General features: G+C 37.9%; 1 protein-coding gene across 3 annotated transcripts in view; it reads right to left on the bottom strand.

The window, feature by feature from the left end:
* FAM3C (family with sequence similarity 3, member C) overlaps window positions 1-16,842 on the bottom strand; it is a 47,457-nt gene extending 30,615 nt beyond the window's left edge. The window contains exons 1-3 of one of the 3 annotated variants that reach the window (XM_011937397.1): window positions 16,546-16,688; window positions 15,934-15,976; window positions 3,375-3,428 (exon numbers count right to left, since the gene is read on the bottom strand). In XM_011937397.1, the coding sequence (XP_011792787.1) occupies window positions 3,375-3,387 (13 nt within the window). In that variant the 5' untranslated portion in view covers window positions 3,388-3,428; window positions 15,934-15,976; window positions 16,546-16,688. Of the gene's footprint in view, window positions 1-3,374; window positions 3,429-15,933; window positions 15,977-16,545 lie in introns of all 3 variants that reach the window. The other 2 variants (XM_011937396.1, XM_011937395.1) reach the window with 2 other exon arrangements.
* Window positions 16,843-17,334: the final 492 nt, after the last annotated feature.

The following is a 17,334-nucleotide window of genomic DNA, read 5'->3' on the forward strand; positions in this document are numbered from 1 at the left end:
ATACTTAACACCTTAGTACCTTAAGACAGGCCTTCTCCATTCCTGCAGGATATAATTTGGTACCTATCACATATGCTTCATAACACAGTTACATGGAAAGCTCCAAGTGGGCGGACTCTTCAATGAAGTTATGATGCTCAGAAAGCCACCGCTTCTCACAGCCTACTCATTTCTGTTTAGAAACACTCTAATGATGACTATGTGGGGAGCGGGGCAGGAAGTATGTAGAAAATCTCTGCGTCTTCCTCTCAAATTAGCTGTGAACCTAAAACTGCTCTAAAAATAATAAAGTCTTCAAAAATCCAAAAGCAACACTATTAATGTAGAAATGAAAGAGCAATGAGGAAGTCTAACTATAATACTAATCAATCCCTGCCTCCCTTTTCCATTTCCTACCTTGTCCCCTCCAAAATGTGCTTCCTATTTTCAAGAGCAACTTACAAGTTGCCTGTATTTTTAGTGCATAAGAGAGCAAAATTCTGTTAGGCTTTGAACTCTTCTCCCCAGGATCTAGCAGAGTGTACTGTATACAGTAACACTATCAACAACTGTTTGCTACTAGATAAATGGTAACAGGTGGCATAGTCCTTCTTGATCATTTAAGACTAAGACCAAGAGCTCAAAAATTACATGTCACATGATAGTCTTAACATCTTATTTTCTAGCAATCATAGGCACATGCAACCAGAGATAACTTTTCCCTGTCCCATAAAACAATCATATGAACACTTCATTGTTCAAAACTGAAAAATTAAAATACCAAGACGATAACACAAACATTCTAAATTCTATACCAAGCTAAATGTAAGCTTACATGAAAAAAAGCTATATACAGCAGCATGGATGAAGCTGGAGGTCATTACACTAAGCAAACTAACACAGGAACAGAAAACCAAACAGCGCATGTTCTCATTTATAAGCAAAAGCTAAACACTGAGAAGGGAACATATAAACATAAAGAAGGGAACAACAGACTCTGGGGACTACTTGAGGGTGAAGGGTGGGAAGAGGATAAGATCAAAAAACTACCTATCAGGTACTATGCTTACTACCTGGATGATGAAATAATCTGTAAACCAAACCCCTATGACACTCAATTTATTTTAGCTAGATAACAAACCTGTACATGTACCCTTGACCCTTAAAGTTTTAAAAAAGCTATATATGAACATTTTATATATATATATGATACTCACATACACTGTTTACTTAGTGTCTTCTGTAGAACTAATTGCTTTATAAGTATAATCTCATTTGCATAGCATTTCAAGGCATTATTTTCCTTTCACAAATAAGGAAAACAGGGCTAAAATTTTACATCATTTGCCTAAGGTCACATAACTAGTCAGCAGCAACATTGAGTCTTAAACCAAGACCTATTCACTTATACTGAACCATCAGAGGAACTAGGAGGAAAGAAAAGCTATAAGGGAGACAAAAGTTAGAGGTGGAGAAACTAGCAGAGTCTCCATAGGGTTAGAGTTCTGGAACTTCTGTTATAGAGATCGCCCCCAAAGCTGGCCTGAGTCCAGAACCAGTATCCCATTCTGGACTTGATGGAGCCTAACCATACCAACCACAATTCCCATTCTTAGCTTTCCATAAGATTCCCTCTTCCTCCTAGTCACAGACGGCACTATTCTGAGTGTGTTCCAGTTTTTCACAGGCCAAAAAGTACAAACTGCCGACATTCATGCCTCACTGTAAGAAGAATGGCTATGAAGATATTTAAAAGCAATCAGATTTTTTTTTAATTAGAAGAGATTAATTAGTTAAAAGCAATAAACTAATACCTAATTATCCTTATTCATTCATTCAAGGCAGTTCCCTCAAGACCTATACTAGGAACAGTGCCAAACACAAAATAAGCACTCAGTGAATTACTCATCAATTAACTCGGGAACTGTCAGAACCAGAGAAACGGACTAAATGACAAACTTAATTTCAAATAACATGAATTTAAAATTATGTGAGAAACAGAAAGTTACTTTATTTCAAATTGCCATGCTTAAATAATGTACTTTAAAAATCATCTGGAGACATGAAATCATAAATAGTAAGTCCTGTTGTACTCAAAGAACAACCTCCCCCCCCCACACACACAGACACACACGATATAAAAAGACATTGCAACACATTTATTTAAACCACAAACAAGCTCTTCGTTTCTGAGAATATTTTTCTTCAACAAATGTACAGTTACTTTTTTAAAAAATGCTTTATAATTTCACAAGAGATTGAGTTTTTCAAGTTTCTACAAATGCATTTGTAACAGCCCTCAGTTATCTTTAATAATCATGATGTTTAATCAATTGCGCCTGATTCTACACAATTATGACCACAGTACGAAGACTGGTTTGTTCACCCAGCTTGACCTCAGGCATTTCTAAGAGATGCTCCTTTAGGAAAATAATTGGTTTGCTGGTGAGATGATAATTAAGAAAAAAACTAATTATTTTGATTTTGAGAAATTACAAGTTACCTATGTTGGGCACAAGCTTAGTAGAAATTTCCATGTAAAGTATGCACTTCTTCTAGGGCTTTGGTTGATGGGAAGGGTGGGGAAAAACAGACTTATTTTTACTACACACACAGGAAGAGGTCATCAGCCCCTCCAGTCATTTATAAATGTGTCTTTTTAGATTATTTAAATATAACTACCTTAATATTATGAACATCTAATGGTGTTTTTCAATTTTCTCAATATGCTGCTTAATAAACAGATTAAAGTTCTTACACATAATCTCACCTATGCAGATTAAACTTGAACAAATATTGAGCAAAAACATGTATTTTATCGAATCCATCACACACATCTTAAGTACATACATGAGAGACATTTAAACTTTAAAACTTTATAACTCATTTTTCTCAAGAAGCTAGAATATAGCAAAAACAAAAATCAGCCTCCCTAGGTTGTCAAACCATTCTTTATATGGGCATTATATATAGTATTTGGATTTTTTTTTTTTCAGATTTCAGAATATTTGCATCATATTTACCAGCTGAACATCCCAAATCTGAAAATCTGAAACCCTAAATACTCAAATGAGCATTTCCTTTGAGCATCACGTTTTGCTGCTCATGAAGTTCTGGATTTAGGAGCATTTCAGATTTTCAGATTTAAGATGCTCAACGTGTAATTTAACAAAAGACTTGAACAACAACAACAAAACACTTATGTAACATTGACTAAATGTCCAAATTGTGATTTGCCAACTACCTAAAAATGAAGGGCTCGATGATTTAGTTTATTATATTTCAGCTTAACTTTCTCAATATAGAGAAAGATTATTTAACCTCTTCTTCAGTCATTCTTTAACAACCAGGTTACACAAAAAGTACAATTACTTCTACTAAATTAAATACCTTACCTGCTACCCTCATGTTTGGTTTTTCAGTCTATGGCACTTTTCATTAATATGCTCCTAAAAAATCAAAACAAAAAGCAAATATCATTAGTTCTAGAACAAACATTCCTCCTTACACTGAGTTTGAAATGGGGCATATAAACTAGTAAATTTTATGACATTTCTAAGTCCTATGCCAACATTGGCATTTAGAAAAGAAAAAAATCTCATCACTGGGCCTGTCTCCTTCCACTGGACCATAAGACCTCAAGGAGGGTCTGTCCTATCCTTCTGTCTTCTCAGCTCTCTAACTGAATGACCAAAGCGTAAAAGTGTATTATCAAGCTTGTGAATAGAAGAGAATGCCTTCTTATTCTCATGGATTATGCATCTATAAGAAACTTTTGATATTCAGCTCCAAACCTTCAGTTTGCAGATGATGTCCAAAGAGGTTACGCTGCTTATCCAGTTGTGGAACAAATTATTTGTAGACATGAGGCTAGATTTTAGGTCAGCTGGCTCACTCCAGTACATGATGCCGCTTCAGTTTTGATATGACACAATTCAAGTGCCACTACCATAAGCATTTACAGCAAGGGCTTCCTATTTCAATACCAGGGACCTCTTCATGTTTTTCAATTTAAGTTTGTAAAATAATATGTTAAGAAGTACAGAATTGCAATTGTAAATATCCCAGCAATTATCATGATTGACAGAGTTATCAAATGGATCAACTGTTCTTTGATATTACTGTAATATCAACAAGAAACAGATGCTGGAAAAAAAAATCTGTATGTGCATGGGTGTTTTCCTCCTAAGAAATAACGCAAGATAGGTGACATTTTGAAAAGAAAATGAAAAAATAAGTAAGTTTGATAAGAAAGCCACATTCAAGTTTAGCTGGAGAGCTTCCACAGTCAACTCAATCTATTGTAAAGGAATGGAATTCAAAACGAAATTTTGATGGATGAATCACATTTGCCAGCAGTACATATCTCTCTATTTTAGATTGTATTTTGGTATTTATGTTTCAATACTGTTGCCTGATCTAGCAATTCACAGAATGTGTCAAGAAAATAATAATAATGGCACATCCCTGAAGGACACTGAAAAGAAGTGAGACATGCACTTTTTTAATTAACTGGACTAGGCAGGTGGGCTTCAGGGGGGCTCTGGGGGGCGGGGGAGTCTGGACAACACCCAGAAGTCCAATGCTGTTAGGCTAGCTTTCTTCTGCACAACATACCATAAAGAAAAAATGACACTTAAACTGAGTTGTGCGTTACTGATTTCCTTTGTTAATTATCTGAACACCTTCCACATAATAGAAAAAGTCAATGTTATATATCTATTTTAACTACTTAGCCACAGGCTAGGAAAATACTAAAAGGAAACAAGGTACTGAAGTATGCACAAACCATCACATAAAAGCAGAAAAAAAAACCCTCAGCTTTTTAAATGAAAACCCCAACTGGTTATAAATCCTCTGTTGGCTTCTGACAAAATTGAACTCAGCTTTCACAACACATACATGCTTTTCCTGCCAGCTAACATTCCAGAATAATTTCACTCTTATCTGAGTGTGACCTAGGAAAATTTCTTTGAAAGTGTGATAAGGAGTTACATACTAGGTACTTGATGTTCTCTTTCACTGTTTCCATCATCTGCTCAGGCCACACCTTATGGTGGCTGCTGCATGTACCTGCTACCTAGTGGTACCTCCCAACAAGCCTGGGTTTAACCTCATCCCTAAGACCACAATATAAGCAATGATGATTGTCTAGCTAAATACAACTGTTTTTAGTTAAAATTTCTCAGATAATTCGCATTTAGTAAAATTTCTAAATTAAAATCTCATCAAATTAAATCTCAGTCATAACATGCCTCAATTAATTTCCTTAAGAAGCAAATTAATGATTGAAGAACCTAAATCAGCACAGGAGTATTGAATATATTTGAGAGCAAATCAAGGAGCATCTATGTATGATGATAATGTGCTAATTCTAAATCATTCCTATTGTCTTCTTAGAGGGGGCATGTAAAAGCAAAGAAAATATTTACATACAATAATCTCATATGGAGGAGGGAAGCAAAAACTTAATGGAAACTTCAGGGTGAAAACCATCAATAATTTAAAAAGGACTGAGCAGGTCCAGAGAAAAGGAATACAACAGTAAAGGGAGAAAAAGGCCTTTGCTAGAAATTCAGAACTCTAAATCTAGAGGCAACAGGTGAAAGGACTTATATATAAGTATGTTCATTAAAAGGTAGAAATATAGATATTAGAGCCACTTATCCAAACCAGAAAATGAGTCATAGAAGGATATTTTTAAGATGGGGAAAAAAAAAAACCCAAAACTCAACTTAGATAGTACTTGTATACATTTGTTCCAAAATGTGTTACATAGGCCAAAACTTGTTTTAGTGTTTTTGATAAATATATGTCACTGAACCAAATCCAGTTGCTAATATGTAAGGTTCATAATCACCTAAGATTCAACAGCAAGGACAGCCACCACGACGTCCCTGGGCAATGAAACACTAAGCTGGAAAGAGCGCCTGAACTAGGGCCTCAGAGGGACATACTAAACTTCTTTCCATGGTTTACAATTTAAACATTCCTTTGGCCCCACTATCTACTCTAATTTAGTGAAGTTTTGTTACTCAGGTAGAAATCAAGCTACTATGTGAATAAGGAGTCACTGTTCTAGAATCAATTAACTTCAGGAACAACAGAGTAAAATCGAACGTCAAGTGATACTTCCATTATTTCCTTGAGAAGTGGACTAAATCACGTATACCACAGAAACATCATTCTATACTGATAAAATTAGTCATAAAAAAATTATTTACTAGGAGGGGGATGTCTTGCCAGTTAACATAAACCAGGTATGAATACATACTTATATGTCAGTACAATTCACACACATCCTTATTTTATGTAATCTCCCCACCAGCCTCTAGTTGCTGGGGGTATTAAAACAGCAGCACAGATGAGATCAGGGGATTTCTCTAGGGTCACATGAAGGGTAAGTAAGAAGCTCACACTACAAACAAATCCACTTCCTTTTCACTCCAGCTGTTCGCTGACACACTCTAATATAAGAGGCTTGTTGACAAAATGTCATGCCAATCAACTTGGCTTTTGCAAACTGCTTTGGGAATTGCTGCAGACTATCCACTTCAGCAATTTAACAGTATGTCAAAATGACTAAGCTTGTGTATTAGAACCCCTGCTTGAAATGGAAATGATACAAGAAAATGAAACGTACAAATATACCCTTTGATGTACATACTTAACAAACAGTACTTAATTAAACCAGAGGAAAATACAAGTTATCCTCTACAAATAGAGAAACTATCATTCAATTCAATCCAACTTCAACTCAGTGCTGGACAAATGACAATTTTAACTGAACCAACTTAGAAAGTTCCCATGATTCTAATAAGGGATTCTAATAAGTAAGGGAGAATTCACCTTCTTCGCCTATCTTTAAACTGAGACAACGCCTTCAGACTCAGACCAGACTATACCATTCATTCTCCTGGACTGTCAGAGCTTGCCAGCTTGTCAGATCCTGGACTTCCCACCTTTCATAACCTCATGAGGCAATCCCTTATAATAAACATATATATACACATATATATGTATACACACACACACACACACACAAATCATATACCTATATACAAATAAAGCTATCTCCATATGTATAAAGAATATATGCCTATATATCTAGAGCTATATCTATATACACACACACACACACATATATATATAATTGGCTCTATTTTTCTGTAGAAAGACTAATACAGACCAGCTCCAGAACAGAATGTAAAAAAATTAAATTTTTATCCCCAGAGCATTTAAAGTAGAAGAGAAAAATGAGATAATAGCAGAATCAAAAGAATGCTACAACTCAAAGAGTCGCTAGGGTAGGTTACTCTGACGTTACATTTACAAACAAAAGCATGGTACTTTTTTAAAAACCTGTTTGCTATAAATAACTACTTTTATGTGAGTAAAATAGGGCAACTGTTGGCAAACTTTTCTGTAAAAGGGCCAGTTGGTAAATATTTTTAGGCTTTATGGACCACACAATCTCTATTGCAATTACTCCACTCTGCAGTTGTAGCTAGAAAGCAACCATAGCCAACATGTGAAAGAATGGGTCTAATTATATTCTAATAAAACTTTCTTTATGGACACTGAAATTTAAATTTCATAGAACATTCATGTGTCACAAAATTATCCTTCTTTTGATTTTTTTTAACCCACTTAAAAATGTGAAAACCAGTTGTGGCTTGTGGGCCATATAGGCCTAGAGGTTGTACTTTGTCAACCCCTAATAAAAAGAAATAAAAATACAAAATTTAAAAATAAAGGAATAAACATCTTTCCCAACCAGGCCCTAATAGTCCAACTTTTTTTGCTGGGCTATGTGCAGGACATACAACTTCCACATGGCTTCAAGAGGTCCTCTTAGAAGTACTACTATGGAAGTAGGACAGATGAAACAATCCTAATTTCTATGCTCCATACGTGTTCATCAAACATTTTCATAATCTGCTCTCCATGGAAAGAAGCATAATTCCATGAGAAACAACAGAATGGATCCTCCTCAAAAGGAAGAAGAAAGTCCTTCCCTTCCTGTAGATGAAGCTATCCATCTATAGCAAAGTTGGAAATAAATCTAGACGCTGTCATGTTTCCAAACCAATCCCAGGGAATGTAAAGAAACCAATAAAAATTAATCTTACTATATTATACTTCAGTAACTATAAAATTATGTTCTTGGGAAAAAACTGACATTACTATTTCCTTTATGTGGGTGTTTATAAGGGATTGTTTTTGTAATAGGCTTAGAAAAGAGTGACGTAAATGTGCATTTAATGCTTAACAAAATTCTAAAATTCCAAATATTAAGCTTTAAAAAACCTTGTCTTTAATAACAAGTTATTACTATTGCATATACAGACTGCTGTCAAGTACCCTGTCTCCCCTGAATGCAACTATACATACATCTTTGCAAAGCTGGCTACATTTTTGAAATAACAAAATGGAAAGGAATAAGATGACTGCATTCGTCTGAAAAAATATTAACATTTAAAAACTCAGTAGGATATCTGAGCTGCTATCATTGTGTTAGAAATATTGTAACTTTAACAAAATTTGGTGTTTTTAACACTAAAGGCTCAAAAGAAAAATCCAGTTACTAACTTGAGAAAGTATTTAATACTAGCAGGATACTGAATCCTAGAAGATACACTCTTTTAAAAGAAACCACCATTGTAACCCACACACAAACACACACACACACCCACACACTCCTGTTATACAGCTTTAGAGGTGGGTATGACTTGATCACTAACAAAGGGAGATTTTTACATGACTACCTGCAACTAGAAAAGTATCCCAGATTTTTAAAGAATCAAGTTAAACTTACATTTTGAAAAGGGAAAAAAAGGAACAAAAAGAAACAAAATTGGGGTGCAGGGAAAGGTGATCCACATGAATTCTACAATACTAAGAATGACCAATTTTTCAAAAGATCCCCAATGATTATGATGTAAATGTGTCCACTACCTCTGCAAAGTGCCTCCCCCCCCCACACACACACAAAGCAATAGATCAAAAACTTACAAACAATGGGTCAAGTGAACCAGTAAGTGTTTTAGAATAAATGTTTAACGTTCTATTGAAAATCTTGGGAAGAGAAGAATATAGATGAATCTATGCCTGGATTTTTGACAGTTTTCTGAACCAACATCATCTGGCTTTCCTTATTTTCTTAAGTAGCATCAAATTGAAATTACATTTAAAAGAGAACATCTAAATGTGGCTAAGAAACAGAAATAGAACTAGAAGTATACTATGGAAAAGCACAAATGAGCCAGAAAGTGTTTTTAAATTTCCCCTAGAATGTTAACCAATGCCAGATATGAAGCAAATTGGGATTATACTAGGCAAGTTTAGCTTTCCTCCACAATCCACGATAAACTGCTCTACCTTGCTTTTCATTTGGCGCTCCTGACAGTGAATAGAGAAAAACATTTCAGAAAACTTCTATCTACAGCAATTTAGATAAAATTCCATTCTTCTAAGAATGAAATTGGTAAAATATAATACCTGCTTCTCCCTCCACTTAAAAACAGGTTAGCAAAAGTGCTCAGCTAAATCATGTAAGTGCCCCATCTAGGCCAACTTTTAGCCAAAAGACTTAGTGTAGGGAGAGGTAGCCAAGCCTGTCGGACCATACACACTACATCCTGAGGACATAAGTATTCCAATATGATTCATCTCAATGTTAAGAATTTCTTAGTACAACCCCTTTAATCAATGTGAATTAGCTAAAGAGACCTAGTTATTCTTTCCTTTTCAGAAATCTGGTATTTAGTGGATCAACAAGTATTGAACCATGCCTTCCAAAAACACTTTAAGGAGCTAAAAACTAAATGAATCTGTGTTCTTCTGCTCCTCTATACCCAAATATAACATGGCTAGGCAGCTTTTTCCTAACAAAGATATTTCGTTTTCCAAGATAATACTACTGAAGGAAGCACCTTAAGCAGGTGGGGTTGCTCTTCAACGAAATCTCATTAATGGGGAAAGATTTGTTCTAACCTACAGGTATGCCCTCATTCAGTACCCAATATGCCACCACAGCATTTCTGAGTTGGCAGCCAGAGTTCAGGTTTACCCTGACACAGATTTGGTGCTTACCCCAAACATTGCCACTACACCCTACCACTACTCAGTACAAGATGCTACACGACTGGGGTATATGTTTATAATCACCTAGCTGGTATTAATGAGAGCTGTGGACTCTCAAACAGGAAAGTGGCATACAAAAAAAAAAAAAAAAGGTAGAAATCAAATGATTATGCCACACCTTACTATTTCAGTGAACTATAATTACAAAACAGAAATCACTGAAATACAAAGAGGATAGAAATCAGACATCTGAACTGAGGCAGCAACATCTAAATGACTGGAAATGAGGGGGATGAAATTAATATGGTGCCAAACTGGAGTCTATTATACCCTCACATATACCTAAGTTGCATTTTAAAACAAAGTTATCAGTAGAATTTTCATTACAAATAGATGTCAACTAAGGACACCTTATATAAACTCCTCATTGCAATCAAATAATTTACATGGCAAAAGATCTGAAGCACTGCTGCTTTTTAACTTTTTAAAATCTCATATCCACTATGCTTCACAGTAACCTGTTAAGATAATAAGAGAAGCCTCTGGTTGCCAGGCACTTAATACCCTATTTTATTTATTTTAAGGTGCACATTGCTTCCCTCATTTTAACTAAACTCAGGATAAGGCTTACAACCACATTTTTAATTCTTAGTAGTGAAACCACCATTGCAAAATTATAACGGAGATAGTGAAAAAGATCTGACCTAACCCACTCCATCTTGCTTCCAACCTCCAAGCTGTCCTTGTTCATTCCTGGGCATAGGCCGTAACTTTATATGATGAACTTTATAGGGATGAACTTAGTTTATAGTTTAAAACAAAGATGGTAACAGCCCTTTCACAAAACAAACCTCCTTCTTGCCTGGGGACTAGACTGCCTTTGCAGGACTAACAAATTAGCCACAAGATTAGAAATTAGGGTTTAGGAGTCATGCAGCTGAAAGCTACCAGATTCTGACCCTTATGATCTATGGCATCACAGATTCAAGGCAACATCACACGTTCTGTGAACCTCTTGCTACAGGGTTACCTACGGCATGCACACCAGAATTACTAGTGTGTTTTTTAACATACAAACTCCTGAGCCAACTGCAGACCTGGAGAATCCGAATCCCTAGGAGTGGAATTAAAACTCTTGCATGTTTTTAACAAGCTCCCCAGATGACTGACATTCGTGCTCAGATCTGAGAGCTTCAGATCTACAGCACACCAATCCAAACACACAGGGAAGGCTGGGAGGGGGAAAGGTGAGGCAGATCTAAACCAAAAAAGCTCAAAAGTAAAATTCATATGACAAGATTTTTCATTCTTTCTGGAACAGTCAACCTGTTTCCAGAACAGGTCTTCAGATAACAACAGATAAAACAGGAGAAAATGTGGTGAGGAATAAATAATAAAGAACTCCTGTTTGCAGTGGTTAAACTAGAGTACTAGATTCAAATTACTCAAATGTTTTCTTGCAGTTTTTACTATCTACCAAAATAGAATTTTACTTAAAAAGTTATAATCCACTTAACGAAATGAAATGGTGATTGGATTTCTGCAACGGAGAGCACAAACATACCCAAAACAGAAAACAAGACAGACCTCTACAAAATGACATTCAGTTTTGCCTGTTCTGAGTTCTACAATTGTTTAAACATTTGCGATCTAAGCTACCTTAATCCTACAGCACACCATTCATCGAGAAATGGATAGATGAATGAATGGATGGACAGAAAGAAATAGCTATTCTTAGAAACAACGACAACAATAAAATGAAATACATTAACTATTACAGGTTGAACATAAATGGGGTAATGAAGTGTCCCGCTCATAAACTTCTAAAATGAGATTAGAGAAAGGTACACATTTACATACAGTAGAACTGCTATCTTCATCTCATGTAACTATTTTACATTATACTAGATGAGAAGTTATAGGTTCCTGTTCTAAATGTTTAAGAATTCCCTTAGGTATCCACTCTGCTTATGCTTTTTTTAAGTAGTCTGCACCAGGATAGACATAATTCCATCAGTCACACCCTCCAAATGAAGAACTAGAGAAACAGAATGGTTCCATTGCCCAAGGGCCCTGGATGAAATGCAGTATTGGCACACCATTTGTACCACAAAAAGTGAATGAGAATTAGCACTGCTGAAGTAAATTAAAATGGAAACCAGGCCTGAAGAATCCCTGAGCAGACAAAACTAATCAGGCCTCCTAAGTGACATCAACCTTACTTGATTTGCAAACACAAGCAAAATTTGAAGTTACTTCTTATAAATGCCTATGCTAAAGAAAAAGAGAACTTAAGCTCAACCAATCAGAAACATCCAACAAACTTCTAATTAGCCACCTAGGAGACTTTCCAACATGATAGAGCAAATAAAACAACTGTATGACTGTAGCCAAATATTTTCTTTGCTTTACATCTGGAACCCTCCTATAAAAGCCTCCCTCCTGGATTCCCCTGGTGGAGCTCCCAGATCCGGTTGGGAGCTGCTCAATTCATGAATTGTTTGTTCAAATAAACTCTAAAGTTTATCGTGCCTCAGTTTAACTTTCTTTAACAGCAAACACCTGCAAAGAACAGACAGTAAGATGCTTCTACTGTAAAATGTTGTGAAAACGTATTGTATTAGTCAGTTTTTGCACTGCTATAAAGACTGGATAATTTATAAAGGAAAGAGATTTAACTGACTCACAGTTCCACATGGCTGGGGAGGTCTCAGGAAACTTACAATCATGGTGGAAGGCTAAAGGGAAGCAAACACCTTTTTCACAAGGCAGCAGGAGACAGAAAAGTGAGACCGCAGGAAAAACTGCCATTTATAAAACCATCAGATCTCTTAAAAACTCACTGTCACGAGAACAACATGGGGGAAGCTGCCCCCAAGATGCAATCACTTCCCTCCCTCAACACACGGGGATTACAATTTGAGATGAGATTTGAGTGGGGATGCAGAACCAAACCACACCACGTATCAAGTGAACCAACTTAAAAATCCATTTTTGTTGACCTTGTGTCCTTCAAAACTCATTTAATAATCACTTAACTGCAGGTAATGAATGGTATGTTAGGTAGCACACCTGATACCGTAACAATACGTTAGCAAACCTTGTAGAGATTATGACAAAAATCAATTTAGAGATGTTCATATAACTTTCTCAACAGCACACAAAAACTCAACAAATGAATAAACAAAATGCAGTACATACCAATGAAATGATATACATGTAATGGTGTATATGAATGGAATATACAATGGAATATTACTTATCCATAAAAAGTAATGGAGTACTGATACCTGCTACTGATTTAGAGGATGAACCTCTAAAACATGCTAAGTGAAAGAAGGCAGACACAAAAGAACAAATATTGAATTATTCAATTTTTAGGAAAACCCATAATAGATACATTTAGAGAGGCAGAGAGCAGATGAGTGGTTGCCGAGGATTGGTAGGGAGAAGGGAATGAAGAGCAACTGCTTAATGAACATGGGGTTTCCTTCTGCAGTGATGAAAATGTTTTAGAAACATGATGGTTCATAAAACTGTGAACGTGCTAAACGCCACACTTTAAAATGGAAAATTTGGCCAGGCATAGGGGCTCATGTCTGTAATCCCAGAGCTTTTGGAGGCTGAGGTGGAAGGATCGCTTGAGGGCAGATTTGGCCAGCCTGTGCAAAATAGTAAGATCCTGTCTTTTAAGAAAAAAAAATTAAAAAATGAGTCGTGTGTGGTGGCACATGCCTGTAAACCTAGGTACTCCACAGGCTAAGGTGGAGTTCAAGGCTGCAGTGAGTTAGGATCACACCACTGCACTCTAGTCTGCAGAAGAGTGGGGTACCCTGTCTTTGTAAATAATTTAATAAAATGAAAAATTCTGTTATAGGAATTTAATTTAAGAAAGAAAATTGGGAAAAAAAACTCACTGGAGTGGGAAAAATCATGAATAGCAGATTTTCAAAATTAGCTTAAAAATAAGGGAAATATAAAAACAGCTTCAATCAAATGGAGCAGACCAATGGAGAAGAAAATGAAAGAATATTAATGGGTACACCGGAGAGATGTAGGGGTATTACAACACATAATTTCCTCCTCCGAGAGGAAGTCAGCTGATTGTGCCTCAAAGAAGTGCATTAAAAGAAAGTACAAAACCTTTTAAAAGTTTAAAGATTTGGGGAAATTACCTGGTTCAGTCTACTCAATCAGATTAATAAAGTACTGCATGATATTAGGTAATTTAGTCAATGCCACTCTTGAAATAACTAAATACAGAACCAATGCTTCAAATCCTGATCATCTGGTCCCAAAAACAGAGATGCTTCTGGACTAAATTCAAGACAAACTTTTCTACTGTATCAAGGTCTCACAAAAAACCTATCTAGCTCAGAGCTAACATAAAAATCTTTTGCTATTTGGGTCTTGCACCTTTCAGCTTTAAGAAATGGGTATAAAACTGCAAAACAAACAAACAAACACATAAAAGAGTCCCCCCCTTAGAAAAAATAAAGTAGCTTTGTGAGTGCCCAGGCTATCTTATTCAGAGTATCCATGATATCTATAATTACTGGCACATGGTAGGCACTCCAATATTTTTGAGTATAAAAATTTTTGAAAAATGAGATGAATCATTTAAAGCCTAAAATATATGGTGAAAAATATACGATACCCCCACAGGGAATATTACTTTTTGCCATTCCATAGCCTCTTAGCCTTCTGACTCTGTTTTCCACTTTCCTTTTCCTTTTTAATGTATCTTCATAAATTATGAAAGATTAGTTGGCAATGCTTAAGGCAGCAGTCCATATTAAAACTTTGTAATTGTAACAAAACGTCCATTAAGTTTATTTTTAAAGTCACTTTAAGCCAGTAGTATCTTATTTTTACTCCCTTTTGAAACAGAAGCCCCTTACAATGAGGATTTTGAGGAACCTGCCCTGTGTCCTTCTTACAAAGTTCCCAATGGTAATTCAGACTGAGAATCGCTGGACTCAATCTCAAGGTTGAGAATCGCTGGACTGAACTCCTTTTATTGGTTCCAACTCTTCTTATTTCTTCCTATGAAGAAATGCTAGTCTTTATTGAGCTGAGAAAACATTACAAGAATCTGTGAAACAAAGCTTCTAACACCTGTATAAAACTGAAAACCTTGTGGCTTAATTGGTAAACAGCCAAGAAACACAAGAGACTACTAGCAGCCTCCAGAAAGAGGTACGGGTCAATGAAGTGACCAAAACCGGATGCTGATTTGCTGATTCTGCCAATTTCTTGTTAAATGGCTTTCAATAGGTGATTAACTTTTATTTTCTAAATTCAATAGAGATCTGCTGGTACTCTGTAAGTTACAAATGTAACTGCAAATTGGCCACAAGTCCAAAGGGTCTGGGCCTCTGCTATCAGCATCGACCTTTACGCTCTGGGAGTTCATATTTTCATTTGTAAAACTGGGAAAGATAAAGGGACTTACTCACTGAGCTGCTGTGAGAATAAATGAGAACATGAAACCATTTGGCAGTGCCTAGTACACAGTAAGCAATCTAATATTATTTATGTCATTGTATCCATATATATGGATACATACATATATGGATACATACATATATATATGGATACATACACATATATGGATACATACGTATATATATGGATACATACACCTGGCTAATTTTTGTATTTTTTAGTAGAGACGGGGTTTCACCATGTTGGCCAAAAAGAAACAAAGGAAAAGTCCTATCAATTAGACAGCAGTTCTGTATTATAGGCAACAATATTTTTTCTAAAAAAAAAAAAAAAAAAAAAGGCAGAGGATGATGGAAACCGCCCCGCCCACAAGTAAAACAGCTGGAGCTCTCAATCTCAAATTGCCAGTCCGTCACTCACATATTCAGATCTAGGGCCACTAATCATCATCCGTGGTCCCGAGCTGTGAGAGCAGTGGCAAACAAATGGGAAGAAAAAGAAAAGACACCCAACATCAAACGGCTGGATAGGTTGTAAAAAACCAAAAGTACCTCTAGTATAGGGGACACTAAAACTTTACAAGTGAGTCAAAACGGCCCCCTATGGAGTTGAAATGCAACACCCAACTCCGTCCCCGCCTCTCGGAGCTCTCAGCCTACACGCTGCAGGGGCTTGAGCCACCGCCAAGCCAACCCGGGGAAGACGCGACCCAGGTGCCCGCCCCAGGCCGGGGCGCCTGGAGCCAGCGCCAGGTGCAGACGCCGCCCCGTCTCCGCGGAGCCCGGGGATGCCCACGCCGGGGCGGCGGCCGTGAACCCTCGCCAGCGGCTCTCCGGGACCCCGGTCCCGCCTGCGCCCTCCCCAACAGCCGGACACGCCGTGACGACGCGGCCGGGCCCCGGGGCCCGCCCCCGGCCGGCGACCGCAGAGTGCGCGTAGGCTGAGGACGTAGGTGGGTGTCCCGCTCCCCCGCCTTCCTCTATCCCTCCCCGAACCTGAGCCCCGGCTCCATTCGCTTCCCAGCCGTCTCACCGGCCTCCCTCCCGCCTCTCCGCCGTACGCGCCCGCCTTCCGGCCTCCCAGCACTCAGTCCTGCCGGAGGCCGACGGGAACCGCCGCCTCCAGCTCGCGACTTCGCTTCCTCTCGGACTCCTCCGGCTGCCCCTCACCCCCGCGAGTGGCCAGGAGAAAGCCAGCTCGCTGCTGGGCCTCCTCCCACGCTTCCCCGCCGCGACCAATGGGCCCCCGCCGCCGGGAAGCCGCGCCCGCCCCCTGGCGGTGGAGGACCAAGCGGGCGTCCCGGCCTGCCGGAGGGAAGGGCCGGAGAGCGGAGGGAGGGGTCTGCGGTCCCGCCCGCCTCCCCTGGCCAGGCGGTGCACAATCTGAACTTGCCACGTGGGAGCTGCCGCGGCGGTGACCCTGCGCCGGGTGGCACTACGGAAGGAAGAAAAATGTGTCACTGCTTTCTCCCCACCATTCACACGCACAAAATCTCGGCCTCAAGAGCAGAACATTTTAAATGACCCACCCATCTCAGAGATGCGCCAGCTAGGTCATCTTAGATATCTTGAGATACCTGAGATGGTCAGATCAACCAAGGACCTTGGGTTGTTTGCCGTTTGACTTCTTGAATCCTAGGAAACTGATTCTAAAAATCCTACTGTCCAGCGTCATTAGAATTCTGATCACCTTTAATGCACCACGCAAGAAGAAAAGTAGTTCTTGCATTTTCCAAGTCACGTTTATTTTTTAAATTATGACTACACAATAGTTAGAAATGTTTTTTCTCAGGACATTTTCCCACAATTGTGTTGATAATTG

The sequence above is a fragment of the Colobus angolensis genome, unplaced genomic scaffold, assembly GCF_000951035.1.
Source record: "Colobus angolensis palliatus isolate OR3802 unplaced genomic scaffold, Cang.pa_1.0 Scaffold163, whole genome shotgun sequence".
NCBI classification, from domain to species: Eukaryota; Metazoa; Chordata; class Mammalia; order Primates; family Cercopithecidae; genus Colobus; species Colobus angolensis.